Here is a 27,955-nt window from a genome sequence, read left to right as displayed (position 1 = left end):
ATTTTGGGGAAAAAAAATTATAAAACATTTTCTTGAAGCTATTAATAGCTTAATGCTTTGACATTTTGGGTACTAATATTCCACTTTTTTAACTTTAAAATAAAAAGGAAAAACTGCAAATGCTGGAAATTTGAAATAAAAACTGGAATAAATGCTGGAAATATAAAGCCGGTCAGTCCGCACCTATAAAGAGAAAAGGCAGGTTATGATTTCTGAAATATAACAGAAAATGCTAGAAACACTCAGCAGGTCAGGCAGCACCTGTGGAGTAAGGGTTAACGTTTCGAGTCGATGACCTTTCGTCGGACCTGAAATGTTAACCCTAAGCTTCTCTCTCCACAGATGCTGACTTACCTGCTGAGTGTTTCCAGCATTTCCTGTTTTTATTTCAGATTTCTAGCATCTGCAGTATTGCTTTTTGTTTCATGATTTATGAAGAAGGGTGCACCTGAAAGGTCATAAGCTGTTTATTGAGTCTACAGATGATGACTGACCTATGTATTTTATTTAATGTTTTTTTTATTGATGCACAGAATTATTTCATAATTCAATATTATTGTAGTTATAAGTAGACACTCATTTAAACCTGAACTAAAATATTTCATGATGTGGAGATGCCGGTGATGGACTGGGGTTGACAATTGTAAACAATTTTACAACACCAAGTTATAGTCCAGCAATTTTATTTTAAATTCACAAGCTTTCGGAGGCTTCCTCCTTCCTCAGGTAAATGTTCAGCTGAACATTTACCTGAGGAAGGAGGAAGCCTCCGAAAGCTTGTGAATTTAAAATAAAATTGCTGGACTATAACTTGGTGTTGTAAAATTGTTTAAAATATTTCAATGAGTGAGCCAGCTGCTAGAATTGAAGTAGTGCCATTGTTGAAATGTCTTCCCCTGATGGGTCTGTGGGTAAAGACACTAGTGTGACCCTGAGCCATCAGGGGAGTGTATGGTATGCCCCCAGCCCTTTGCAGTCAATATGGTTTGAATGCAACAACTGTTTGCATTTATATAGTGCTTTTAATGTAGAAAAATGTCCCTAGGCACTTCAGAGGTGTGAGGAACAATATTGGATGCTGTGCTGAAGAAGGAAAGATTAGGAGGGGTCACCAAAAGCTAGCCAGATGAGATTTGAGGAGGAGAGGGAGGTAGGGGCTAATGGATGGAATTCCAGAGAGTGGATCCTAGGCGGCTGAAGGCATAACTGCTAATAGTGGGAGGGGGGAATCAGAAGAATGTAAAAGGGGGGAGTGGGGCGATTGTAAGGCTGGAGGAGATTAGAGCGAGGGAGGGGTGACGCATGGAGAGATTTAAACACAAGAAAGAGAATTTTAAATTTGAGGTGCTGGGGGACCAGAAGCCAATGTAAGTCAGCAAGGATAAGGGTGATGTTAAGGTAAGGTCGTGTCTGACTAACTTGATTGCATTTTTTGTGGCAGTAACAAGGAGGGTCAATGAGAGTAATGCATTTGATGTAGTCTACATGGATTTTAGCAAGGCTTTTGACAAGGTCCCACATGGCAGGCTGGTCAAAAAAGTACAAGTCCATGGGATCCAAGGGAGAGTGGCAAGTTGGATCCAAAATTGGCTCAGTGGCAGGAAGCAAAGGGTAATAGTCGATGGATATTTTTGTGACTGGAAGGCTGTTTCTAGTGGGGTTCTGCAGGGCTCAGTACAAGGTCCATTGCTTTTTGTGGTATATATATTAATGATTTGGACTTAATTGTAGGGGGTATGATTAAGAAGTTTGCAGATAATACAAAAATTGGCCGTGTAGTTAATAGTGAGGAGGAAAGCTGTGGACTGCAGGAAGATATCTGGTCAGGTGGGCAGAAAAGTGGCAAATGGAATTCAATCCGGAAAAGTGTGAGGTAATGCATTTGGGGAGGGCAAACAAGGCAAAGGAGTACACAATAAATGGGAGGATACTGAAAGGTGGAGAGGAAGTGAGGGACCTTGGAGTGCATATCCACAGATCCCTGAAGGTAAGACAGGTAGATAAGGTGGTTAAGAAGGCATATGGAATACTTTATTAGCCGAGGCATAGAATATAAGAGCAGGGAGGTTATGCTGGAACTGTATAAAACACTGGTTAGACCACAGCATACGTACTGCGTACAGTTCTGGTCATCACATTACAGGAACAATGTAATTGCACTTGAGAGGGTACAGAGGAGATTTTAACAAGGATGTTGCCAGGACTGGAGAATTTTAGCTATGAGGAAAGATTGGATAGGCTGGTGGTGGTCTCTTTGGAACAGAGGAGGCTGAGTGGTGATTTAATTGAGGTGTACAAAATTGAGGGGCCTAGATAGAGCGGATAGGAAGGACCTATTTCCCTTAGCAGAGAGCTCAATAACCAGGAGGCATGGATCTAAAGTGACTGGTAGAAAGATTAGAGGGGCGCTGAGGAAAACATTGTTCACCCAGAGGGTGGTAGGGGGTCTGGAACTCACTGCTTGAAAGGGTGGTAGAGGCAGAAACCTTCAACTCATTTTAAAAAGCACCTGGATGTGCCCCTGAAGTGCTGTGACCTACATGGCTACGGACCAAGTGTTGGAAAGTGGGTTTAGGCTGGGTGGCTTATTTTCGGCCAGCACGGACACGATTGGCCGAATGGCCGCCTCCTGTACCATAAATTTTCTATGATAGCTGAGTTGGACTTGGCATGAGATAGGATACTGGCAGCAGAGATTTGGATGCACTGAAATATATGGAAGGTGGAGGACGGGGGACCAGCCAGGGGAGCATTTAAGTAATCGACTCTGGATGTGACAAAGGCATGTTTGAGGGTTTCAGTGGCAGATGGGTTGAGGTAGGGGTAAAGGTAGGTAATAATAAGCAGATGTAAGCAGTCTTTGTATTGAAGAGGCTATGGGGTTGGAAGCTCAGCTCAGAGTTGAACAGGACGTCGAGGTTGCGAACAATCTGGTTCAGCCTGATACTTTACCCAGGGAGGGGGTGGGGTCAAGTGTATGGATTTTGTGTTCTGGCCAAAGACTATGGCTGCGCTTTGCTCCATGTTTAGCTGGAAAAAGTTACCTTATCTAAGACTGGATGTAGGTTGAGCAGTCTGACCACACACAGCCAGTGGAAGGGTGGAAAGAGCTGGTAGAGGTAGAGCTTGGTGTCACGTGGAAGCTGACCCATATCTGCAGATAGTGCTGCCAAGATGCAGCATGTAAATGAGAAAAAGGGGCGAGCCAAGGATGGATCACTGGGGGACTTCAGATGTGATGAGTTGGAGAAATAGTCAAACGTTCCAACTGAAGAAACTCAAAGAAAATTATGATGGATCAAAACACCACCAAAAGTTGATGCTGTGACCAGTTGCAGCAATACACCTAGCTACAACTATTACTTATCTGAGCCAACTGCTATGGTTATCTGCAGTTACTCTTACAGCGTGACTGATCGTGTGCGTTTATCATCGGGAAATTTGGAGAGCTTTGTTACTATTCCTTCAAGTCATTAACACACATTGAAAATGTAGAACAGACTCTGCATATCCCTTCTTTCCATGTTAATACAACTATGGACTATCTATGGTATCCTTTGGCTCAACCAGATACTTATCCTCTTCAAATGTTCCCCTTGCCATTCTATTGCCTTTCTACCTTGTGAAGATATTTGCTGCTGCATACATCATTACGATAAGATTATTTTATGTATTAAATCAGAAAATGACTGAATTGTGAAATAAAATAGCCTTTTATTGTGTGTGATCAATAGTGATTTCAAGCCATTTAAATGAAAAAATAGCTCACAAATTATTTAACTTTTTTTTAAAACAGACTTATAGAGCAAGGGGTAATTAAATAATGAGTTCTATCAGGTCTTATAAAAAAAATCTTAGACAAACCCATTGAGAGAATGCTGCTGCGTAAATAAGAATGCTGAGTACTAAATCGATTCCATCTGTAGTCAGATTTTTATTCTGTTTATTTTACATTGAAGTTTTCATATTGTTTTGTGCTGTTAGAACCATAAGTTACATATTGTAACTGTATATACAACATAAAAATTACTATGCATTCTAGTGTAAATACATCAAGGATGGTTATAAAACCTCAAAACTTTAGAATAGTCAGTTTGCCATATTTCCATACAGTACTTGCCCTAAGTAAACAGTTTATAACAATATATGTAAATGTTATTTACAGGATAAAATACTATTAACCAAAAAAAGTAGTATTGGTTATTTACAGTCCTTAAAAATAATTTAATACTGTTTCTACAAAAAAAGTTACAGTTCACCATAGCGCACATTGTGTGCGATTCTGAACAGTACGACAGTTTGACAGTTGAATTAGGAAACAACTTCACAAAGATGATGTTGTTGAGTCTAGAATTTCTCTTCCATTGCAAACAGTAGGAACATAATGAGCACTGGCAGATGCTGAAAAGCAAGAGTGTCATGGCAGGTTACTCCTCAAGTTTCTTTTGAAATGTAGAAAGAAAATCATCCAAAATAAATCTATACTTTGTCTCCACTTTTCTCCCCTTTCTCCTGAAGGCAATGGTTCTTGTTGGTGTACCACAGTTCCACAGGCACCAAGAGCCTTCCGGTGTTTGATTTCTTGGTGTGAACCAAGACCATGACTGTCAGCAGGCTATTCAACAACGATGGGCATCACAGACTAGCCCAATCCTGTCCTCACCTCAAGCCCAGAAATGCGCATTTTCCAGTACAAGTCACTGGATAGTGATTAGAGGCCTGAATACTGGCCAGGTTTTCCCCCTCTAGCTCAAGGGTGCTGAGGTCAACTCTAGACTTTCAACAAACTAAAGGTTAAAATACATACCTCCTAAATATGCTATACTGATTACAAATTATTTGTCTAAATCTACTTGATACTTATTTTTTATATTTATATTTTATTATAGTTTTAAAAAAAAAGCTGCCTCTGCATAGATCTCTTACCTAATCTCTTGGTCAGGTAATATTGGGTGACATGGGGAGAAAACAATAAGAAAACCAGTCTTTTTTTAATTAATACCTTTGCGTAAATGGCTACTTTTTTTTATGAGGACGAGAAGAGGTTTTCAGTAGACTTGGTTCTGACTTTTAAAATATGAAACAGCACAGATATAATTGTAAGAACTTAGTATTGTGAAACTTAAAAAAAAACTAAGGCCTTGAAATTAATCCATGTTACTAGCACACAAATAGATAATGTGATAATTTGAAATTCCCCTCTCTGCTATTTTAGTGGCATTCTTAACCCATTTATTTTATTTTAAATAACAAAGGAATTTCAGACTAATGTCATGTACCTATGCTACTATCTCACAGCATGATTTCAATACTTAAGGATTTTTTAAAAACTCCATTGTTCTCTTCCCCCAAAAAGCTGTTGAGGCTGGGGATCAATTGAAAATTTCAAAACTCAGATTGATAGATTCTAGTTCGGCAAGGGTAATAAAGGTTATGGAACCAAGGCAGGTAGATGGAGTTAAGATGCAGATCAACCATGATCTAATTGAATGGCGGAACAGGCTCGAGGGGCTGAATGGCCTGCTCCTGTTCCTATGTTCCTATAAAGGAGTCAAAACTGCCCTGGACAATATTGTTTTTTAATGAAATGTTTTTGAAAAAAATTGACACTGCTGATAGGAAGCAAATTCCTTTCAGGAAAATTCAGCCGAAAGTAGCAGTTTTTAGGTTAATAGCAACAATGTTGAGGTGAAATCCTCTACATTACTGAACGACACCACTAATTGCTCCTCAGGTACATATTTTCTGAAGTATTAGAATTTGCTGTTTTTTTTTTTCTCCCAACTTTCTCCTTACCTTTCATCTTTTGGAGCTGGTGACTGTAGGGTAAATGTTAAATTGTTAGATAGATTGTTGAATGTTAGTGATTACAATACAGTGTATGAACTGATATCAGTACTATTTGGGTTAAAGCAAGAAACATCCACAAAGATATTCCAGCATCAAAGGATCCATATTTAAATACCAAATAGTGGAGATACCAAAGTAGGATAAAGGTACTTCTGCCTCTTGTCTAGTACCTGACGGCACTTAACCCAGATGCTTAATTTGTTTTTGCAGATTTCACAGTTAAGCATTGAATTTTGGTGCTATCACCAGCTGCCATCAATTAGCTGGATGTGAAACAAAGGGAGGTCACTTATTTTCTCAATATTTGCAAAATGTTCTAAAACTTGAAAAAAAAAGTATTTAGCAGCAAACTGGTAGTCTATTAACTCGAAAATAAAAACAGAAAATACACAGCAGGTCAAGTCAGCATCTGTAGAAAGACAGGTTAATGTCCAAACTAAACCATGACTATCAGATAGGAAGGAAAGTTGTAGGCAAATTTAGGACTGATGTCTTGGAAGTTCTTCACAAAAAGAGTGACCAACGTATGGAATGAACTTCTGGATAGTAGAGGTAAAAGCATGTAATCATTTAGGAAACAATTGGATATTGTGATGGGGAGTGTAAGGTCTTTCTAGATGCTTAAGCCAATTTGGGTGAATTGTCTTCCTCAGAGTTGTTGGAAGAAGGTAGTGGTGTTCCGCAGGGTTCTGTTCTGGGGCCACTTCTGTTCACTGTGTGCATCAACGATTTGGATATATGGCTAGAGGGAATGGTGTCCAAATACACAGACAGTACTAAAATAAGAGGCATAGTAAATCATTGAAGGAAGCTGCAACGCAATGGTGGAATGGGCAAAAAAGTGGCAGATGGAATTCAATTTCAATAAATGTGAAGTGGTGTATTTTGGTTAAAAAAATAAGTTGTTATACTTTGGGGGAAAGCTGGGTGATGTGGAAGAGCAGGCAGATATTAAAAACAGCACCTCAAGTGGATAAAGCCATTAAAAAAAGCTAATGGAATATTGGGTTTTATGGTAAGAGGTATAGAATATAAAAGTTAGATGTAATGGTGAATCTAAATAAAACTGTAGTAAGGATGTTGAGGTAATAGAAAGGGTACAGCACAGATTCACTAGGATGCTGTCTGGTATGAGGAAATACCAGGAAATAAAATTAGAACTAGGCCATTCAGGAGTGAAATCAGGAAGCACCTTTTCACACAAAAGATAGTAGAAATTTAGAACTCTCTTTCCCAAAAGGCCGGCGATGCTAGGACTTTCAAGACAGAGATAGATAGATTTTTGTTAGGTAAGGGTATCAAAGGATATGGAGCAAAAGTGGGAAAATGGAGTTGAGGTACAGATCAACCATGATCTAACTGAATGGCAGAGCAGGCCCAAGTAGCTAAATGGCCTACTCCTGTTCTTGTGCTCCACTCTTGCCAGGAATGCTGCATGACTTGCTGTATACTTTCTGACTGCCCACTGTTTCCATTAAATAGGCTGATGCCTGTGTTAAGAAAGTGCACAGAAGGAATTAGTATTTGTATTTTAAGTGTTTGTGTGGGAACAGCGCACGGTCGTGAAGTATACCCTGGCGAAACAGAAAGCAAGAAAATACGTTTCTTTTAAAAAATGATTTAAATTACTGAAGATATTGGGGTGCAGTGTTTAAAGTTTCTGGGGGAGTTTACGTGTTTTTTTTTCAGGGTTTCAGCGGCTCCTCTGCCAACGTTACAGGGGACGAATGGAAAAAACCCCACAGAATTCACCCCCTTTTTTACTTACAGTGTGAGTGACTAGTCACCGTTCCGCTGACACTGAACCTGTTCATAGTGAGTCTGTGGCTGGTCACATTCTTCTGTGGCTGAAACACAATAATGTGCACCTTTGGTGCAAAGAGACAGCCCAGCACCACAAAGCCACTCAGACTGACTGAGATACACATGGTGGTCGTCTGAACCTGTGGAACAAAGGCAATTGTTAAACTATTGAACATGTTCTTAAAGCCTGGAGAAAAACACTGAGCCATAGGCCAAAGATTGTAAAAGTGATCGTTCCAAATCAGAATTCAGGATTATGTTTCCTAATTGGGAATCCAGTACAAAAATATTACATACAGAGTTATTCCGAAATCAAATTTATTCTTAAAAAAAATCACTGGGTGGAAATTACTACTGGCGATATCTTTCAAACGCTTAAAGTATTTGTATTAAATGCCTCTCTACACTACTTTGACAGAAATATTAACCTGTTTAAAATAAAGGGTTATTGCCTCTGTTAAAATAGTGGAGACAGCAATTTGATACGTGTGTTGAAATGTTTGTGTAATAACATTGTCAATAGTAATTTTTACCCTTCTGTTCTAGGGAGTCAAATTCAAGTTCATGCAATGTTGATACACTTGAATCTGATTGAACAATTATTGGCTTGAAGTTAACCACATATTATTTTCATTTGCTAACTTTACATAGAAATCCTGATCCAAGTATAATCTGACTCTGAGCTTACCGCATCTTGTCATGTTATTATCTGGATTCACCTGTAAAAGCAAATTCATCGCAATGTGCTGTTAAACACAAATTGTCACCAAGTCACAGTTTTGCTCCTTACATGCCAATTGTGAAGTCTGTCTGTACATTCTAGTCTGGTACCATGCATAATATTTTTGGATGATTCAACCTTGTACATATAATAATCCACTGCTGAAACAAAAAGTCCTCAGAAAGTAATGCAAGGAATCTCTGCTGAAAAGAAAAATGACTGAATCATTCTGATCTCTGCAGTGCTAGTTAAGCTGCTTACAAATTCAGACACAAGGGCTATCTGGATAGGCTCACACAAATGAACTAGAAGGGCACTGAATCTATGAGTTTATGTAAATAAGTGACCCCCATTCCCCATGCCCCAGAATCCATTGAATGGTGTGGTATTGAACTGTACAAACTAGGGAGGTCCCAGGGTCAATTACTGTATTTTGCTGAGTTACATGAACTCAGCAGGAGTAGCAATAGAGCTGAACAATTGGTCACGCGTGTCCTAAGATTCTTGCTTTTCCACTATTCAATAACGTGTGTTAATCTTGTGAGATTCCTCTCCACTATTTTAACAAATGGGATAACACCTTCGTTAACATTTCAGACAAAGGAATTTCACACAAATGTACTGATGCATTTGTTATTATTTTTACTGATTTTAATGTATCTGTGCCCACTTTACATACCCATCACTTACACCGTCCCTGTTTATCCCAGACAGCCATATCGGGCAAATAGCACTAACCATTTGCCATTACCATAGGCGTCAATTACAAAGGCGCCGCTTAAAACGTATTAAGCAGGCTGGCTATTTCAGGCAGTTCAAGCAGCTGTTTGGGGTCACCTTTCGTTCTACCTGGTCCACTGCCCTTTGCCCTGTTTTAATGGCCCAGAAATTGCTTAGAAAAGAACGGTGAGCTCAACAGCACTCACTGTTGTTAGCGGCGAAATTGAGGAGTAAGTTCCGGTGTTCACACATGCACAGTGGAATGCAGAAATCTGGAACTTGCTCCTCCTGGTTCACCGGCGATATGACAGCTTCGAACTAAAGGTATATCGCATGTTGGAATCAGTGAAATCATTGAACCAGCGCCAACTTGCTCATCTGGCCAGCTGGAAAGTAACTAATATCGCCACAAAACAGGTATGCTTAAAAATACCAGGTCTAAACTAAGTTTTAATATCTGCCAAACAACTAAAAATTAACGTTTAAAAATGTGATGTCTCATTACTCCTTATTTTAATAGTTTTTGATCATTAAAGAATTTTTTTTTTAAATTAGAAATTTTTTTTACTTTTCCCTTCTGTCTCTTTTATTTAATTTGATTATTTCTTTCCCTTTCTTTTTTCGCTGTCTATAAATGTTTTCACAATGATTTTAATGTTGGACCTTTCACTTCCTGGATTTTACATTGCAGCTTGTCAAAAATGCTGCAATCTGATTGTTCAAGGGGAGAGAGTGATCCTCTCGCTTCTCCCATGGATCCTAGCTTTGCTTGAACTAACTAACTGGGCTCTTCTCTGCTTCCTATTAGAGGAAATGCACCCAGTAAAGAGCACGGTAAATTAGTGGGTTAGTATGAATCTATGGAGTGGCGAGTACTGTTGGTTTGCTGCTCCAAGCAATTTCTGGGCAAAAGCATTTGAATCACCCACTTATTAAGTATTAATTTCTAAAGGATATTCACAAATGCAGTGATAGCGGTTCAGGAACTTTGAAATTGACCAACACAGGGCAGTTTCATTTTTATTGCAGTATTTAAAGTGGTTCCGCTGAGTGGCATTAAGACCATGCAGTCTGCACTGGCATAGTGCGTAGCTTGGAGATGGATTAGTACGGAGAGGCAGTAGCAACTCGATCTTCTCTGTTTAGGGCTTTTAGAGGACGTTACTTTTGAACAGTGTGATTTTTAATTTTATCAACGCTACCACGTTATACTGACCATCGCGTATAGCCGGCAAATTGCGTTCGCATGAACGCGCCCACTATAAGCGTTAGGGACTGTCATTAGTTTTAGTAAACAAAGTTAGAGTTCATGGATCTGGAAAGAAAACACGATTTGCAAGCAATTTATTGGGCTCATGTAGTTTGAGCCATTTTTTCCACCAACTGTGAATTTGTGTCTTATTAGTAATTAGAAGCTTTTCCACACTGCTTGTACTTGGCTCCAGCAGGCAAAGGCCAGCATCCAGGAAACAGGCACAGATAGCGCATCGAGTAGAATAATCAAATTACTTTACGTCTTTTTATTGAGATTAGAGAATAATTGTAATAAATTTGGGCTAAAGTAGATACTTTCTTGGGTTCAGTGGCATCAGTTGCTCCCATAACAGGACCTCACATCCCTTACGTTCTGAAGTTGACCCACTCAGATTAAAGGGCCAGATTTTGCTGTAGGGAGCACCTCATGCCGTCCACTGTTAGTTAGTCTTGCCCCTGCACCCTTCAGCTCAGAACATTTTTGCCCACAAAGTTGCTGAGAGTGCGAGCTGATAAAGGTTGCACAGCGAGGGGGAACAGGGCAAGCAACAGGAGTGTGAAATAAACAGCCGAAGGGCTGAGATGGAAGTGTAAATTAGAGTGGGTGAATTCAAGGTCAAATCAGGTGCAGAAAGAGAAAGTAAGAGAGGGAAAGAAAGATTGGATTAGGAGAGAGAGAAAAAAAGACAGAAAGGAAAAATTTTAAAAAATGTAATTTTAAATTTGACATTTTTAAAATCTCCAACAACAATGAATACCTGAAGGAATGAGACTCCACACTTCTAATAGTTAATTTTCGGTGCCAGAGAGGTTGATTGGCAGAAATGAACAATTATGATGCCGTTAAAAGGGTACTTATGCTTGAAATGACATGACTTAACTTTCTGTGGCGGGTTTAGTTCATATCTACTATGCAAATACAGCAACTTCACGCCATTCAATGCATTTCAATGGTGAGGAAGGCAGCGAAATGCCGTTTTTGTGACGTTAATGCCAGACAGCAACTTTTGGATATCCACGTTTCATCGCATATTTGCTCCTCGCCTGAAGTTGCTGTAGCATTTGTGCATAAATAAACCTCCTCTTGGGAAATAAGGAAGGGCAGGTGACAGAAGTGTTAGTGAGGGATCACTTTGGGACCAGTGATCATAATTCCATTAGTTTTAAGATAGCTATGGAGAATGATAGGTCTGGCCCAAAAGTTAAAATTCTAAATTGGGGAAAGGCCAATTTTGATGGTATCAGACAGGAACTTTCAGAAGTTGATTGGGAGAGTCTGTTGGCAGGCAAAGGGACGTCTGGTAAGTGGGAGGCTTTCAAAAGTGTGTTAACCAGGGTTCAGGGTAAGCACATTCCTTATAAAGTGAAGGGCAAGGCTGGTAGAAGTAGGGAGCCTTGGATGACTCAGGAGATTGAGGCCCTAGTCAGAAAGAAGAAGGAGGCATATGACATGCATAGACAGCTGGGATCAAGTGGATCCCTGGAAGAGTATAGAGATTGCCGGAGTAGAGTTAAGAGAGAAATCAGGAGGGCAAAAAGGGGACATGAGATTGCTTTGGCAGATAAGGCAAAGGAGAATCCAAAGAGCTTCTACAAATACATAAAGGGCAAAAGAGTAACTAGGGAGAGAGTAGGGCCTCTTAAGGATCAACAAGGTCATCTATGTGCGGAACCACAAGAGATGGGTGAGATCCTAAATGAATATTTCACATCGGTATTTACGGTTGAGAAAGGCATGGATGTTAGGGAACTTGGGGAAATAAATAGTGATGTCTTGAGGAGTGTACATATTACAGAGAGGGAGGTGCTGGAAGTCTTAACGCGCATCAAGGTAGATAAATCTCCGGGACCTGATGAAATGTATCCCATGACGTTATGGGAGGTTAGGGAGGAAATTGCGGGTCCCCTAGCAGAGATATTTGAATCATCGACAGCGACAGGTGAGGTGCCTGAAGATTGGAGGGTAGCAAATGTTGTGCCTTTGTTTAAGAAGGGCGGCAGGGAAAAGCCTGGGAACTACAGACCGGTGAGCCTGACATCTGTAGTGGGTAAGTTGTTAGAGGGTATTCTGAGAGACAGGATCTACAGGCATTTGGAGAGGCAGGGACTGATTAGGAACAGTCAGCATGGTTTTGTGAGAGGAAAATCATGTCTCACGAATTTGATTGAGTTTTTTGAAGGGGTAACCAAGAAGATAGATGAGGGCTGTGCAGTGGACGTGGTCTACATGGACTTTAGCAAAGCCTTTGACAAGGTACCGCATGGTAGGTTGTTGCATAAGGTTAAATCTCACTGGATCCAAGGTGAGGTAGCCAATTGGATACAAAATTGGATTGACGACAGAAGACAGAGGGTGGTTGTAGAGGGTTGTTTTTCAAACTGGAGGCCTGTGACCAGCGGTGTGCCTCAGGGATCGGTGCTGGGTCCGCTGTTATTTGTTATTTATATTAATGATTTGGATGAGAATTTAGGAGGCATGGTTAGTAAGTTTGCAGATGACACCAAGATTGGTGGCATTGTGGACAGTGAAGAAGGTTATCTAGGATTGCAACGGGATCTTGATAAATTGGGCCAGTGGGCCGATGAATGGCAGATGGAGTTTAATTTAGATAAATGTGAGGTGATGCATTTTGGTAGATCGAATCGGGCCAGGACCTACTCCGTTAATGGTAGGTCGTTGGGGAGAGTTATCGAACAAAGAGATCTAGGAGTACAGGTTCATAGCTCCTTGAAAGTGGAGTCACAGGTGGATAGGGTGGTGAAGAAGGCATTCAGCTTGCTTGGTTTCATTGGTCAGAACATTGAATACAGGAGTTGGGATGTCTTGTTGAAGTTGTACAAGACATTAGTAAGGCCACACTTGGAATACTGTGTACAGTTCTGGTCACCCTATTATAGAAAGGATATTATTAAACTAGAAAGAATGCAGAAAAGATTTACTAGGATGCTACCGGGACTTGATGGTTTGACTTATAGGAAGAGGTTGGATAGACTGAGACTTTTTTCCCTGGAGAGTAGGAGGTTTAGGGGTGATCTTATAGAAGTCTATAAAATAATGACGGGCATAGATAAGGTAGATAGTCAAAATCTTTTCCCAAAGGTAGGGGAGTCTATAACGAGGGGGCATAGATTTAAGGTGAGAGGGGAGAGATACAAAAGGGTCCAGAGGGGCAATTTTTTCACTGAAAGGGTGGTGAGTGTCTGGAACGAGCTGCCAGAGGCAGTAATAGAGGCGGGTACAATTTTGTCTTTTAAAAAGCATTTGGACAGTTACATGGATAAGATGGGTATAGAGGGATATGGGCCAAGTGCAGGCAATTGGGACTAGCTTAGTGGTATAAACTGGGCGACATGGACATGTTGGGCCGAAGGGCCTGTTTCCATGTTGTAACTTCTATGATTCTATAACAGTGAGTGCCATTGACCACATAGTTATTTTGACAGCAAAGTCTGGGCCAATATCTACTTATGTAATAGCGTAACCCAGGGATGTAACAATATGTCCCGTTTGTCAAACTGGATATTGTGTCTTCTATATGTGCCCATCACTCTTTCAGTAGGCCGAATGTTTATACTATAGTGAGAAGAGGTTGGAACAAAGCAGAAAACGGCTTCATTTCTCAGACAGCAAGTGAACAGTTATGATCAGACTCACTTATTTCAATCAGTACAACTATCTTCATGTAATAATACAAAATAATGAACACACTACACTTCGCCATATCAGTTGGTCACCTTGCCTGACAAAATAACTTCTAACTATTCTCCTGTATCCAAACCTTCTGAGCCTGGCTGAAACCCTACCCTATCAGCATTGAGTTTTTAAAAACTCGACTGCCAGTCTATCTTTCTGACTCAGAGTGCTCTGGACAGAGACTGCCCAGGACAACAGGTGTGAGGTGTTTATTGATTACAGAGACATGTTTGGGCCTGATATTACCAGGGCGGTGGGTTCGCAGCGGGGGGTTGATTGGGTGCGTGGGTAACACGCCCGGTGAAATCAGTCTGCTCCGCACGCAATCGCAGGCTAATTGGATCCACTTACCCGTTCTTCCAGGTTCCCCGCTGCTAAGCTGCGCGGCGGGTGGACTGCGCATGCACAGTAAGGTCTGTCAGCTGGAGGAGCCCTATTTAAAGGGGCAGTCCTCCACTGACTGATGCTGCAAGAAATAGGAAAAATTACAGCATGGAGCAGCCCAGGGCGAAGGCTGCTCCTAGGTTTAATGATGCCTCACTCCAGCTCTTATTGGATGGGGTGAGGAGGAGAGGGAGGACAGAGATTTTCCCCCCGGCGGGCGGGAGGAAGCGGCCTGCCTCTGCCACCAAGAAGGCCTGGCTCGAGGTGGCAGAGGAGGTCACCTGCACCACCAACATATCGCCCACCTGCATACAGTGCAGGAGGCGCTGCAATGACCTAAGTAGGTCAGCCAAAGTGAGTACACTTACTCATTCCCCTACACTCCGTCTGCCACATCACCGCCCCCACCCCACATCTCCTTCTGCACAGCCAACACTACTCTGTCACATCACCCCTCACACCCAATCAAATCTCATCCTCATCTTATCTGCACTTACTCACCTCGCCAGTACTCATCCCGCCACTACCACTCAACCCAATCCTCATACAATCTCATGGCTCTATCTCATACTCACCCTCTCATGCATCTCTTTCACGGTCAGCCTCACACAACCTGCCACTACCTGTGCTGCAGCCAGAGGGCATGCATCACATATGTGCAGTAGGAAGCGTAAGGCAAACGTGTCGTGAGCATGAAGGGGATGCACAAGGGTGTTTGAGGGTTTGTCATGGTTTTTACTTATATTGAATTTCTGATCAACTCACATTACATATTTATTGGCACCACTACTGCCACGTCTTTGTGAATCTTGTCTGGTTTGTGCAATAATGCCCTTTCCTGAGGATCACAATGAAGACCCACACCTGATGCCACCCATTGTGTCACTGCAGAGTGGGTGTAGGTGTATTTGCAGGGCTCTTTTGTGCAGACGACTGAGAGATGTCGGCGATGTCCCCGGTGGCACCCTGGAAGGATGCGGAGGAGAAGTTGTTGAGGGCAGTGGTGACTTTGACAGCGACAGGTAAGAAGACAGTGCTCGGGCCAGCCGGGAGCAGCTCGGCATGAAGGAGGCTGCAGATGTCCACGACTACATGTCGAGTGACTCTGAGCCTCCGTGTGCACTGCTGCTCAGAGAGGTCCAGGAAGCTGAGCCTCGGTCTGTGGACCCTGTGGCGAGGGTAGTGCCCTCTGCGACGCATCTCTCTCTGCGGTTGCCCTCCCTCCTGCTGTACAGGTGGATGTGTCACAGCACTGTGTCGTGGAGCTCCACGTGTCAGAGGTGGACGGCGTGGCCCGCGAGGCTGGTGATACTGTTCACCCTCCGAGGAGGTCATGACTGCAGCTACGGCGGCCCCCATCCGGAAGATATACATCTGAGGGGGTCCGCAAGGTAGGTACATGTCTCTGGACCCCGGGGTAAGTGTGCAAGTTGGTGAATTTTGTTGTTAGGAGCAGGGTGGTGGAGGCCAAGCTTTGTCCCAAGTGACAGAGTGGCCTCCTGCAATGAGTGAGGGTCTCCCCCTCCCCTCCCACCTGTCAAATGGGCCTTTGCAGCTGCCACAGGCTGATGGCTGCAACACGTCCATTTGAACTGGGAGTGTTTCCCCCAGTACGGGAAACAGTCTCAGTCAGTTGCAAAATCCAATCCCTGCTAAAATAACAGGTCAATCAGGTCTGTAAACAACCTGAAGTATCTGTTCAAGTACTTTAAGTGGCACCCTGCCGGCTTTAATTGCCGTCGGGAGTCCCACATGCAGGTGTTGCGCGCGTATGTCAGCGTGTCAGTGGGGAAACCCGGAAGTGGGCGGGTTGGAGCCGGACTCCTGACCCGCCCTGGGAACCCACGATTTTTGCAGCCTCCCCCACAACGATCGCACCCGGTGGCGGGTGCGAAAATCATGCCCCAGCTAACAATTACTTATTGTTTTTGGTCTTTGGGGAAACAACTTATCTTTCCTCCCCACCTTTTTGATTCACCCACTTCTTGGTTTGACAAGTCATACAGGCAACTGATCCATCTTTTCTACAGGCTTAAATTAATTCGGGTGCAATTCTGGTATAAATGGTGCAATTTCTGGGACAGCAACCTTTTCCCTTCTTATCCTGTCACTTGCATGCATTCATCATTTTAGGGCAGGGTGTAACTTTAGTCAGCTCCCAATTCCATTGGAATTTAGCGTATACTTTAGAACAGGTGGAATTCTGGCGTATCTGATTTACACTCTGAATTCCAGCCTGCTATGCCAGAACTGCACCACTTCTGCCCTGAGAAAATTGCGGAATGTGTTTTCTTAATTTTTCCAACGATTTTCTCCCTTGCTCTGTTCATGGTGCTGACTCCTGTTTGGGTACAGTTCAGCAGGCATCAGGAACAACCGCCCGTCCCCTCCCCGACAACCTTATCCAAATGGCCATCCTTCATGTGTGAGCCTACGCAGTGACAGGCTATTTGACCTTTTCACAGCTAAGTCCCCCTGACATTCAGACGTGTGCACCTTCCAGCTGGGGCTAATGTTAGCGCCAGCGGTGGGAACTTGAGTTGATTTTTCCCTTCAGTGTTTACAATCTAGTGAGGTCAACCATGCAGAGCTCCTAATACCAAACAGCCTTCTCTACCCATCATGTGGCAAAATTCGACAGCTGTAAAGGTTTTAGACTGCAGCTTATAATGGTGGTGAGGAAAAATTGCTGGAAATAAATAAACGTATTAGTAGATTTTGGAAACAGGAAAAAAAAAAGCAACTGTATATTGTAAAAGATAAAAGATATCTGGGAATGTTTGAGGCATTAAACAATCTCTGCCATCTGCTATTCTCTACGGACCACTGATAGAAAAGCCAAAAACTAATTTTTTGGATATTATGGAGAGCATGCTGAATAATGCAGGACAGTAAAGACAGCTTTGTCATCTCTTGATGAGTTATTTCAATGAATTGTACTATGTTCAATTTAAAGTTCCAGGTGTACATTAACCTTATATGCAATTGGTGAGTTGAACAAAACATGTTGCATGTGACCAGACTTGCAAATAAGATAACTGACTAAATCAATACTTTCTACATAAGAAGCAATACCATGACTTGAGACTAATTGGCATCTATTATTGGAGATAAAACAAAAATGGAAAATGCCGAAAATCCGAAATAAAAGCAGGAAATGTTGGTAATACATGGCAGGTCAGTCAGTACCTGAAAGATAAAGATTGGTTTACATCTTGGTGGGATCTGAAACATTAGCCAATCTTTCTCCTTCAGATGTCAACTGCCCTGCTGTGATTTTCTAACATTGCTGTTTTAAACTTCTGTTGTGATATTGCCAGTACTTTACTTGTACCGAGACTGGAAATATATAAATATAAATATGTTTACATCATTCTCAAAATGCTGTTACAATGCTTTCCAATCTTAAAACATGATAACATAGAGAGAATTCATCACTCACCCTATAATCGCTGGATGTCACATAAAATATAGGCAGAAAGGCAAGCCAGATGATACATGTTGTGTACATGGTAAATCCAATAAATTTTGCTTCATTGAAGTTTTCGGGACATTTCCTTGTCTTAAAGGCATAGACAGTACACAGGATCACCAGCAGCACATCATATGTTAAAGACATTAACATGCTGGAGTCTTTTACATTACATTTCAGAATGACTATCTCTCTTTTCTCTGGAACAGTGTACCTTCTAGTACTAGGGGCCTCTAGCATGAGCCACACTGACACAATGATAATCTGAACTGAGATGAGACTCAGACAAATGAAGACTTGAGAACTAGGGCTGATGAACCTAGGTCTCTGGGTCCCATCCTTCACACCATTAAATATCCTAGCAATACGGTTGGTCTTGGTAAGCAGTGCTGAGTAGCACACGGCGAAGGATGTGCTAAGTCCCAATCGGCGCAAGGTGCATATAGCGGGTGAGGGTTTTGCTATGAAGAAAAATGTTATACAGTAACAAAAGAAGACCCCAAACAGCAAAATGTAACAGAGTTCACGTCCTGAAGCTTTGATAAGAGGCGTGTTGTTGTGCTTTACAAAGACAGCGGCAACCATCAGTGTACTAACAATCCCAGCACACGAGATAGTGATTGGTCCTATAGCCCAGGCATCTCCCCATCTGATATACTCCTCTGGTAAGTCAAAGCATCCTGTGAGATCCTCATTTGGCCATCTGCCTGGACCACAGTCCTTGCATGTAAACTCATCCTCCAGGTATGCATAGGGATCACATGGGACACAGATCCAGCAGCAGACATCTCCAGGCTGCATATTCTTGATCTCATTTCTGGCACATGGATCGCTGCACTGTGATGTGGGGATGTAATGTTTGGGCCAGTGAATCAGGGCTGTGTTCAGAGACAAAGACTTAGCCCATTGGCCAACCTTGATGTAGGTGTATTTGCCTGCAATTTTCTGAAAATTGAACACATTGTACCGACCAATACCATCACCGTTTTCATCAAATTTGACTTCACTGTCCATATCACCAGGAGGACGGAATGGGGCTGAAAAAAAGAGAAAAATGACATTAAAAGCGTATCTTAAAACAAAGTGATAATCTCATAGACAGCACTTATTCACAAAATACTATACAGCGGTGAAACTACATACACACAGACACACATATTCAAAAAGAAACAAAGTCCAAATTCCTTCTCCCGTACCATTACCTCTGGAGTCCCCCAAGGATCTATCCTTGGCCCCCTCCTATTTCTCATCCACAGGCTGCCCCCCCTGCGACATCATCCGAAAACACGACGTCAGATTTCCACATGTGCGCTGACGACACCCAGATCTACCTCACCACCACCTCTCTCGACCCCTCCACTGTCTCTCATTTGTCACACTGCTTGTCCGACATCTAGTACTAGATGAGCAAAAATTTCCTCCAACTAAATATTGGGAAGACCAAAGTCATTATCTTTGGTCCCCGCCAAACTCCATTGCCTAGCCACCGACTCCATCCCTCTTCCTGGCCTCTGTCTGAGACTGAACCAGGATGTTAGCAACCTTGTCCTATTTGACCCTGAGATGCGCTTCTGACCACATATCCGCTCCAACACCTCCGTGACATCGCCCGTCTCCGCCCCGCCTCAGCTCATTTGGTGCTGAAACCCTCATCCATGCCTTTGTTACCTCTAGTCTCGACTATTCCAATGCTCTCCTGGCTGGCCTCCCATCTTCCCCCCTCCATAAACTTGAGTTCATGCAAAACTCTGCTGCCCGTATCCTAACTCACACCAAAGTCCCATTCACCCATCACCCATGTGCTCGCTGATCTACATTTGCTCCCAGTCCAGGAACGCCTCGATTTAAAAATTCTCATTCTTGTTTTCAAATCCCTCCAAGGCCTCACCCCCCCTTATATCTGTAACCTCCTCCAGCCCTACAACCCTCCGAAATCTCTGCACTCCGCCAATTCTTGCCTCTTGCGCATCTCCGATTTTAATCGCTCCACCATTGATGGCCATGCCTTCAGCTGCCTAGGCCCTAAGCTCTTGAATTCTCTCCATAAACCTCCCCGCCTCTCTACCTCTCTCTCCTCCTTTAAGATGCTCCTTAAAACCTACCTCTTTGACCAAGCTTTTGGTCACCTGTCCTAATATCTCCTTCTTTGGCTCAGTGTCAAATTTTGTTTGATTAAACTCCTGTGCAGTGCCTTGGGATGTTTTACTATGTTAAAGGTGGTGTATACATGCAAGTAGTTGTTGTTGTTCTGTTCTGTCCAGTTTTGGAATTATTTACTCGTATGATCCCCCACACACATCAGCCTCATTCCACCCTGAGTTCGCTGGTACATAGGCAACTAGGTTTCATTCTAAGTTATTCTCAAACAGTTAATTTTCTGATTTTTCTGACTTTCCATGTCAAAATCTCTTCTCGCCGACAACTCTGATAGCCAGCTGAGACCAGGAACTAATTGGGTGGGTCTGAATTTGCCTCCTACCATTTTTCAGGAAATTGCCGGAAAATACTACTACGTTAGAGTTACCCTAATTCCGCCTTCAATTGGCTCCCCCCAAGCTTCCGTGGGGCTCTGCAGCTCTCCTGCGATCCCCCCGGCAAGTCACCACTGACTTCACTTGAACATGTCAAAGTGGGAGCCAGCGGGGAATCAGCTGCGAGTTTGCTGGATTTGGGGTAACTTACACACAGTTCAATGAGGTGCAGCAGTTATCCAGGATCAGTTGCTCAAGGCAGAAGTGAGGTATTCCTAAAACAGAAGAGGCTGGCGATCTTTGATTTCAGATTTCTTAAGATAGGAAATGATCTTTAAAGCAGTTTTGCTCTTTGCCATTCTGCCTACACTTGTTTCTGATCGCCTCGCACAGGTTCAGACCACTGGCAGCTTGTTGGGTTCGTTGAGCAAGTGTTGCTTCAAGATGGTGAAGAGTGTGCTGGCGCTGGTGGGCAAGGAAGAAAAGGCAGAGGTGTGTAACGTGTTACCTTGCCTGCCCTGCTGAGAATGTGGAACTTTTTGCAGCACTATTTTGCAGTTTGGGGGGGGGGGTGAGGGAGTTGGCTGTCAGTGCCAGTGGCAACTCTTGGCACAAGTGATAATTCCAGAAGACGTTCGTCCTGCCTTCAATGCCCTCCAAGAGGCTTGGAGGTCTGAATGAGTGAAGTTGCGAGCTTTTCTTCTCTGGCTCGGTGCCATGCTCTGCTGCTCTCTTGGTACAAATGGGTGCTTGAGTGGTCATAATTCTGTACAAGTATAATAAAGACATTGCTAAGACATGTCGCAAAATTATTAGAGAGTGAAGTATAAGAGTCAAGCACTCTTAACTGTTTGTCCCCCATTGCTCCAGGGATTGCTGCTGAACTTCTGGCAAAGTTACCATGGGAGATCGGGAGAGCCCCCGTGGAAATTCTACCCTAGGTGTTGTTTGGGGGGGGGGGTGGGGAATTGTCACCTGTGGAGGTCAGCAGTCTACGGTTGAATAGTAGAAATGTGGGAATAGATTCTAGTGTTTCACTTGATTTGACTTGGGGATCAGGCATCATTTATACAAACAATTCCCTCAGGTAATAAAATAAATGGGTGGAGTCCATGAAAGGGTGGGGTGTATATGGTGTGTGGAAGGAGTGGGCTGATGGGTCACATCACCTTCATGCCTATTCAGCTTCTAATAGTCAATTTAACAATGTAATTACAGTCGCTTGGAAACAAGTCCCCAACAGGGGAATAGTGTGTGGCACATGGAGACCTAATTAGGCAGAAGTTACTTTATAGGATAGAGACAAAACTGTTAAAAGTATCAACAACTTACATTTCTGCAATGGTCCTAGGTTATGGGAAGACATCTTAAAGTGCTTTACATCGGGGGAGGAAAACGGCGGATGCTGAGCAGATGGTAAAAGAGAGAACACAGGGATTTTCTGTTGTGGTTGATTTTCCTTTATGTCACTGTCTGTGTAATATCAACTCACCCAGATATATAGCGACTGTTATATTTAACAGCAAATACAGGTTGGATATGGATGCAATACAAGCAAAGCAAAAAGACAAAGCTTACTAATCTACTGAAGAAAGGCAAAGTTTGCCAATCTACTTAGATCTATGCTATTATTGATTACCATTTCTGTGCAGAGAACTATGAGGATAAACCTGTGCCTGGCTCTCCTGCTCCTCCTGGCCCCACAAAAATAATTTTCAACTGACCTTTTCGGTGCCTCTTCTGCTGTACTGCCTGGCAAAATCGGGCGGAGCTTGCACAGCGTGTGCTCTGCACAACTGTCTGTCAGAATTGTCATTGGGAAACTATGTATGTCATAGGAATCCAATTTGTATATTAAAAGGGCCTACCACCCGAAATAGGCAGGCGCTCCAGGCGACCAGCGGAAGGCCCCTTTAAGGACGGCGGCGATCAGAGCGCTGGTGTAAACAGGATGGTACGTCAGGCCGCTACCTCCCTGTTTATGTTGGACGGCCCAAGTTAAAATCTACCCCATGATGTCTCATGGCAGAGAAGTCCTGAATCATTTTTCAATTTTTATTATTACTATAAAACCCCAGAGGGACCTGTTACGACTGACATCTGCTTTTGATTGGCCTTTAAGCTGATAAAGATGTGTAAACAAATATTAACAACATGCTGTTTTGTCCCTTTTATGCCTATAATATCATACAGTATTTTCCTTAAGTACAAATAAGGTTAGGAATACTGTGCTTTCTATAGCTATGTTCATAAATAGTAAGTACACAAATTTGAGAGATGAAAGTCTGATGCACATTTAACCAACAAAGCTCAGTCTGTAGTGAAGAGAAAGTCACTGCAGTAACAATAGGTGGCACTGTGTCCTTACTGTATAGAACAGAAAACATTGTGACGACTGTTTTCTTTACTATGGCTCTTTGAAAAGTACTCTCCAAAATATTATGTAACCAGGAGTAATATGACAGTTGTGCAAGCACAGAACAGCTCCAAAATATTTGAAACCCAAAATTATCAGAAATAGGTTGATAGAATCATAGAAAGGTTACAGCACGGAAGGAGGCCATTCGGCCCATTGAGTCCGCTTTGGCTGCATTTGGAAAATTGGACTTTTGGCATGCTCCTTCAAGAAAAACAAAATTGAAAATGCACAGTGCTATTTTATTGCCCATTCAGCATATGCATCATGCCACATTGGCAGTGAAGCTCAAAAGCATCTCTTTATTTCAAATTTCCTGTGTTAACCTGGAACAGAAGCATTGGCTTTAAAATTATTTGTAGAATGCTGTTGTTTTCTGCAGTAAGTCTAATGGGTAGAGGTGTATCTATTTCACTATAATCCACTGAGTATGAATCCAATGCATCTATTTCCCTAATGGAGAGTGCCTTGGGGGCTATTGTCAAACTGTTAAATGTAAAGATATTTTAGTCACTTTTGTTACATTAACTTCATACAGTTACTATCAGGCCAATTATGGACCACTTTTTTACTCCACTGGTATTATTTATATTATTGTAATCTAAGCCATAATCAGATGTTGGTTGAGATTACACAAATATACCACATTACTAATGTAAATAAACCCCTTCACTGATATAAATATTCTGACCCATTACATTGGTGGCAATAAAGGCATCTGAGAAACACAGACTCAATGAGATAGATTTTTTACACTTGTTATTGAACCCAGGGAAAGGAATGAAACAAAGTCACTCAATTGTTGCCGAGTGACTTGAATAAGGTAGCAGCCTTCATTGTTAGAAAAAGAAATCATTACTCTAAAATCATTACTGTCGCAAGAAAACCAACAAGCTTAAAGAGTTGCAAGTCAGAAGTGAAAGATTAAAATGTCACATCTACTTACTACAAAAGGCCATCAAGAAAATCACTGACAAGATCAAAGAAAATCATTGGGCAGATCTTCAAACTGACAATGTCACTATCTTCAAGCTGACAACGTCACTATCTTCAAACTGACAACGTCACTATCTTCAAACTGACAATGTCACTATCTTCAAACTGACAATGTCACTATCTTCAAACAATGATGTCACTATCTTCAAACTGACAATGTCACTATCTTCAAACTGACAATGTCACTATCTTCAAACTGACAATGTCACTATCTTCAAACAACGATGTCACTATCTTCAAACAATGATGTCACTATCTTCAAACTGACAATGTCGCTATCTTCAAACAACGATGTCACTATCTTCAAACTGACAATGTCACTATCTTCAAACTGACAATGTCGCTATCTTCAAACTGACAATGTCGCTATCTTCAAACAACGATGTCACTATCTTCAAACTGACAATGTCGCTATCTTCAAACAACGATGTCACTATCTTCAAACTGACAATGTCACTATCTTCAAACTGACAATGTCACTATCTTCAAGCTGACAACGTCACTATCTTCAAACTGACAATGTCACTATCTTCAAGCTGACAACGTCACTATCTTCAAACTGACAACGTCACTATCTTCAAACAACGATGTCACTATCTTCAAACTGACAATGTCGCTATCTTCAAACAACGATGTCACTATCTTCAAACTGACAACGTCACTATCTTCAAACTGACAATGTCGCTATCTTCAAACAACGATGTCACTATCTTCAAACTGACAATGTCACTATCTTCAAACTGACAATGTCACTATCTTCAAGCTGACAATGTCGCTATCTTCAAACTGACAATGTCACTATCTTCAAACTGACAATGTCGCTATCTTCAAGCTGACAATGTCACTATCTTCAAACTGACAACGTCACTATCTTCAAGCTGACAATGTCACTATCTTCAAACTGACAACGTCACTATCTTCAAGCTGACAACGTCACTATCTTCAAACTGACAACGTCACTATCTTCAAACTGACAATGTCACTATCTTCAAGCTGACAACGTCACTATCTTCAAACTGACAACGTCACTATCTTCAAACTGACAATGTCACTATCTTCAAACTGACAATGTCACTATCTTCAAGCTGACAACGTCACTATCTTCAAACTGACAACGTCACTATCTTCAAACTGACAATGTCACTATCTTCAAACTGACAATGTCACTATCTTCAAACAACGATGTCACTATCTTCAAACTGACAACGTCACTATCTTCAAACTGACAATGTCGCTATCTTCAAACAACGATGTCACTATCTTCAAACTGACAATGTCACTATCTTCAAACTGACAATGTCACTATCTTCAAGCTGACAATGTCGCTATCTTCAAACTGACAATGTCACTATCTTCAAACTGACAATGTCGCTATCTTCAAGCTGACAATGTCACTATCTTCAAACTGACAACGTCACTATCTTCAAGCTGACAATGTCACTATCTTCAAACTGACAACGTCACTATCTTCAAACTGACAATGTCACTATCTTCAAACAACGATGTCACTATCTTCAAACAATGATGTCACTATCTTCAAGCTGACAATGTCACTATCTTCAAACTGACAATGTCGCTATCTTCAAACAACGATGTCACTATCTTCAAACTGACAATGTCACTATCTTCAAACTGACAATGTCGCTATCTTCAAACAACGATGTCACTATCTTCAAACTGACAATGTCACTATCTTCAAACTGACAATGTCACTATCTTCAAGCTGACAATGTCGCTATCTTCAAACTGACAATGTCACTATCTTCAAACTGACAATGTCGCTATCTTCAAGCTGACAATGTCACTATCTTCAAACTGACAATGTCGCTATCTTCAAACAACGATGTCACTATCTTCAAACTGACAATGTCGCTATCTTCAAACAACGATGTCACTATCTTCAAACTGACAATGTCGCTATCTTCAAACAACGATGTCGCTATCTTCAAACTGACAATGTCACTATCTTCAAACTGACAATGTCGCTATCTTCAAACAACGATGTCACTATCTTCAAACTGACAATGTCACTATCTTCAAACTGACAATGTCACTATCTTCAAGCTGACAATGTCGCTATCTTCAAACTGACAATGTCACTATCTTCAAACTGACAATGTCGCTATCTTCAAGCTGACAATGTCACTATCTTCAAACTGACAACGTCACTATCTTCAAGCTGACAATGTCACTATCTTCAAACTGACAACGTCACTATCTTCAAGCTGACAATGTCACTATCTTCAAACTGACAACGTCACTATCTTCAAGCTGACAATGTCACTACCTCCTGTCTTTGGCTGCTGTGGAGCCAGGTAAGTCACAGAAATATTTCCATGTCCTTAGTGATGAAAAACAGATAATCTCACAGTAATGTCTATAAACTGCTGCAGAGGCTTAATAATATTGGAAATTGTTAGATTTATTTTAATTGACTGTGTTTGGCCCAAATCATTGTCTCCAGTGTTGTTTTTAGTTCACTGGCGTTAATTGCTTATTGCTGAATTGTACTGGTAAATGTGGCTTCCTGTTAACACAGCCTTTACAAGTCCACTAGTTTCCCAATTATGCTAATTATCTAAGTACACACAGGCAGTGGGGAGCTCCACCCGATATCAGTGGCTATCGGAAAATCACAGCCATTTTCCCTGTGATTTTCTGTCCATTGATTTCAAAAGATTATTTATATTTTTCACAAGAGATACAGTAAGACTATGGCAACATATATATCTGTACGTAGCACTAAAAATACTATGCACAAGCACGTTACCAAAAAATAATATTCAACGCATACTTGGAAAATTACTGCCCTGCTTTTATCCACTTATTTATTTGATAAAGGAAAGCAGATGGACCAAAGGGTCTTTTCCTATCCGTCATTTTGGAAAAGCACTGCCAGTATTTTTCGCAATCACTAAAAACAAAATAGCACCAATTTCACGATTTGTGATCCCTGTTTATTTCTGTGAAGACCCACAGGATTTCTACAGAGCAGCAACCAATTGAAAATACACTAATTTCCTTTTAGTGGATACAGGAATTTTCTGATTAAGGATTGTCAAATAAGACTGCCTTTCTAGTGCTGCTACAACAAAAGCAAAATACTGTGGATGCTGGAAATCTGAAATAAAAACAGAAAATGCTGGAAAACACTCAGCGGGTCAGGCAGCATCTGCGGAGAGAGAAACAGAGTTAACGTTTTCGGTCGATGACCTTCAGAATTGTTCTGATGAAAGGTCATCAGCCTGAAACGTTAACACTGTTTCTCTCTCCACAGATGCTGCCTGGCCTGCTGAGCATTTTCCGGCATTTTCTGTTTTTATTTCTACTGCTGCTTTTTGATTGAGCATCTGTATAAAAACCGCAGTGTTTAAACTTCAAAAATAACTTGAAAAAAGGAACAGTGGGTCAATAGTCCTCGGCTATGTTGGATACTGCCTCTGCCAAGCGGGTGATTTGTTTACAATGCCCCTCTAATGAGAATCCTGATGGAGCCTCATAAAAGGAGTGTTTGTACTTACTGACATGTGTCCCTTTTCCCCTTTGTACCAGTTAATCCCAGCTGTTAATAAACTTTAAGATAACTTGACTGCATTGTGCCTCCTTCACTGCATGCTAGCTACTTTACAGCTTCAGATTTATCTCTCCAGAGGCAAGCTCAATACTAAGCAATATTTTTCCTTCCTATTTTGTTCCCCTCCACAGCTTCAAGTAAAATCAAATGCAGCCAGTGACTGTGCAGCATGAATTGAGACCCCATCTGGAATGTATGAATGTTTGTTGCAAGTTTAACCCTTCACTACTCTATGCTATTCACTGCGAATCCCTGACTGGGGGCAAGGGTAGGATTGGTTTATCCCAAAGGATTTGGTGGATTTTTTTTGGAAAGCGGGAAGGATATGGAAAACATATTTAGGAGGGGGAGGTTTGACCATCCCTCCTCTCCGTTCCAGTTTCACCTACTGAAGGTCAGTACTATGCCACTAAGTTTTGGTTAACTGACTCTCATTTTTGCTTTGTGTATGATTGAATAAACATAAAAATTGTTGGAGCAGTTCTGCACTATGACTCAATTAGTAAAAACACTGATGTATGTAGAATTGACCCATCCAGGCCAGGAAGGTCTTGGAGGTTCAAATCTAAACCAGGGCAATAGTAGGTACACAACACCTCA

At 41.8% G+C, this 27,955-nt stretch overlaps 1 protein-coding gene across 1 annotated transcript in view; it reads right to left on the bottom strand.

The window, feature by feature from the left end:
* Window positions 1-4,324: 4,324 nt before the first annotated feature.
* Window positions 4,325-27,955, bottom strand: part of grm3 (glutamate receptor, metabotropic 3) — a 53,838-nt gene continuing 30,207 nt past the window's right edge. Inside the window, exons 3-5 of the mRNA XM_068005379.1 lie at window positions 17,869-18,935; window positions 7,619-7,793; window positions 4,325-4,401 (exon numbers count right to left, since the gene is read on the bottom strand). Of these exons, the coding sequence (XP_067861480.1) occupies window positions 4,325-4,401; window positions 7,619-7,793; window positions 17,869-18,935 (1,319 nt within the window). The remainder of the gene's footprint in view (window positions 4,402-7,618; window positions 7,794-17,868; window positions 18,936-27,955) is intronic.

The sequence above is a fragment of the Heptranchias perlo genome, chromosome 24 (assembly GCF_035084215.1).
Source record: "Heptranchias perlo isolate sHepPer1 chromosome 24, sHepPer1.hap1, whole genome shotgun sequence".
NCBI classification, from domain to species: Eukaryota; Metazoa; Chordata; class Chondrichthyes; order Hexanchiformes; family Hexanchidae; genus Heptranchias; species Heptranchias perlo.
This window is presented reverse-complemented; position numbering and strand designations above follow the sequence as displayed.